At 32.2% G+C, this 866-nt stretch overlaps 1 protein-coding gene across 1 annotated transcript; it reads left to right on the forward strand.

The window, feature by feature from the left end:
- Positions 1 to 73: 73 nt before the first annotated feature.
- Tsp_14308 (conserved hypothetical protein) lies at positions 74 to 469 on the forward strand. Its single transcript, XM_003370939.1, has one exon. It carries the CDS (start codon positions 74 to 76, stop codon positions 467 to 469), a length of 396 nt encoding a protein of 131 aa, XP_003370987.1.
- The last annotated feature ends 397 nt before the right edge of the window (positions 470 to 866 follow it).

Consider the following 866-nt stretch of genomic DNA (forward strand, 5'->3'; position numbering starts at 1 on the left):
TCATTTTTCCCCATTTTAACTGCTTTGTTTTTGTTCCTATAAACTATTTAATATTGCTGGCTGGCAACTAGTAATGGCAAACATGATTTTCCCCTATCAACTAATCCTACATGATCTTCATCGTTATGAATTAGCGCAGCATTGGCCTTTTGTTACGTCTGTGAACATGGTAACATATTTTATTCATTGTGCCTTTGTAATGAAGAACCTTTCACGCTCGACTTCGGCAAATCGCATCTTCTCCAACGTGTCGATACTTACCTCAATTGACCAACAAACGATTCGAGCCAACCTATCCACCATCCGTTCACTCGCTCGTGACTGGCTCCACTTTTCTTCTTTCTTCTCCATGTGCATTACGGTTTATTACGTGTTTACGTATATGTATGCAATGCTTTCCATGCGTCAGAATTTTTACAAAATTAAAGTCAAAATAAAAGAATCAGAGAAAAAATATTTGGAGAAATGAATTGAACAAAAAACAATAAAAATGTATAATATAAGAAAAAAAAGTGAAAATAAAAAAGAATCAAAAGAAATATCAATAAAATGTATAAAATAAAGGAAGTGAAAATAAAGTTTGAATGAAAAATAATTTTCAAAATAAAAAGAATTTGATTTCGAAAATGTTCAAAATGTATAACTATGTAAGAAAACAAAAATTACAAAATAACAAAATAATCAAAAATTATTTCGACACAGGAAAGCAATAGCATACGTAAATTTTGCTGCGTGAAAGACCAAGTACTGCATTAATTTCAAAACTCAGCCATGTAGTTTGTCTTTAACTTAATTAAAACTATGGGATACTTCACCCTTTCGAAGTATCCCTAGCCCAGACTTACAGAATTGGGACCCACGGGGAA

Source organism: Trichinella spiralis, assembly GCF_000181795.1.
Source record: "Trichinella spiralis strain ISS 195 chromosome Unknown Scfld292, whole genome shotgun sequence".
Taxonomy (NCBI): Eukaryota; Metazoa; Nematoda; class Enoplea; order Trichinellida; family Trichinellidae; genus Trichinella; species Trichinella spiralis.

Excerpts from the sequence above, each read along its gene's own strand:
- Tsp_14308 (XM_003370939.1), top strand. The coding sequence starts at position 74 with ATGGCAAACATGATTTTCCCCTATCAACTAATCCTACATGATCTTCAT.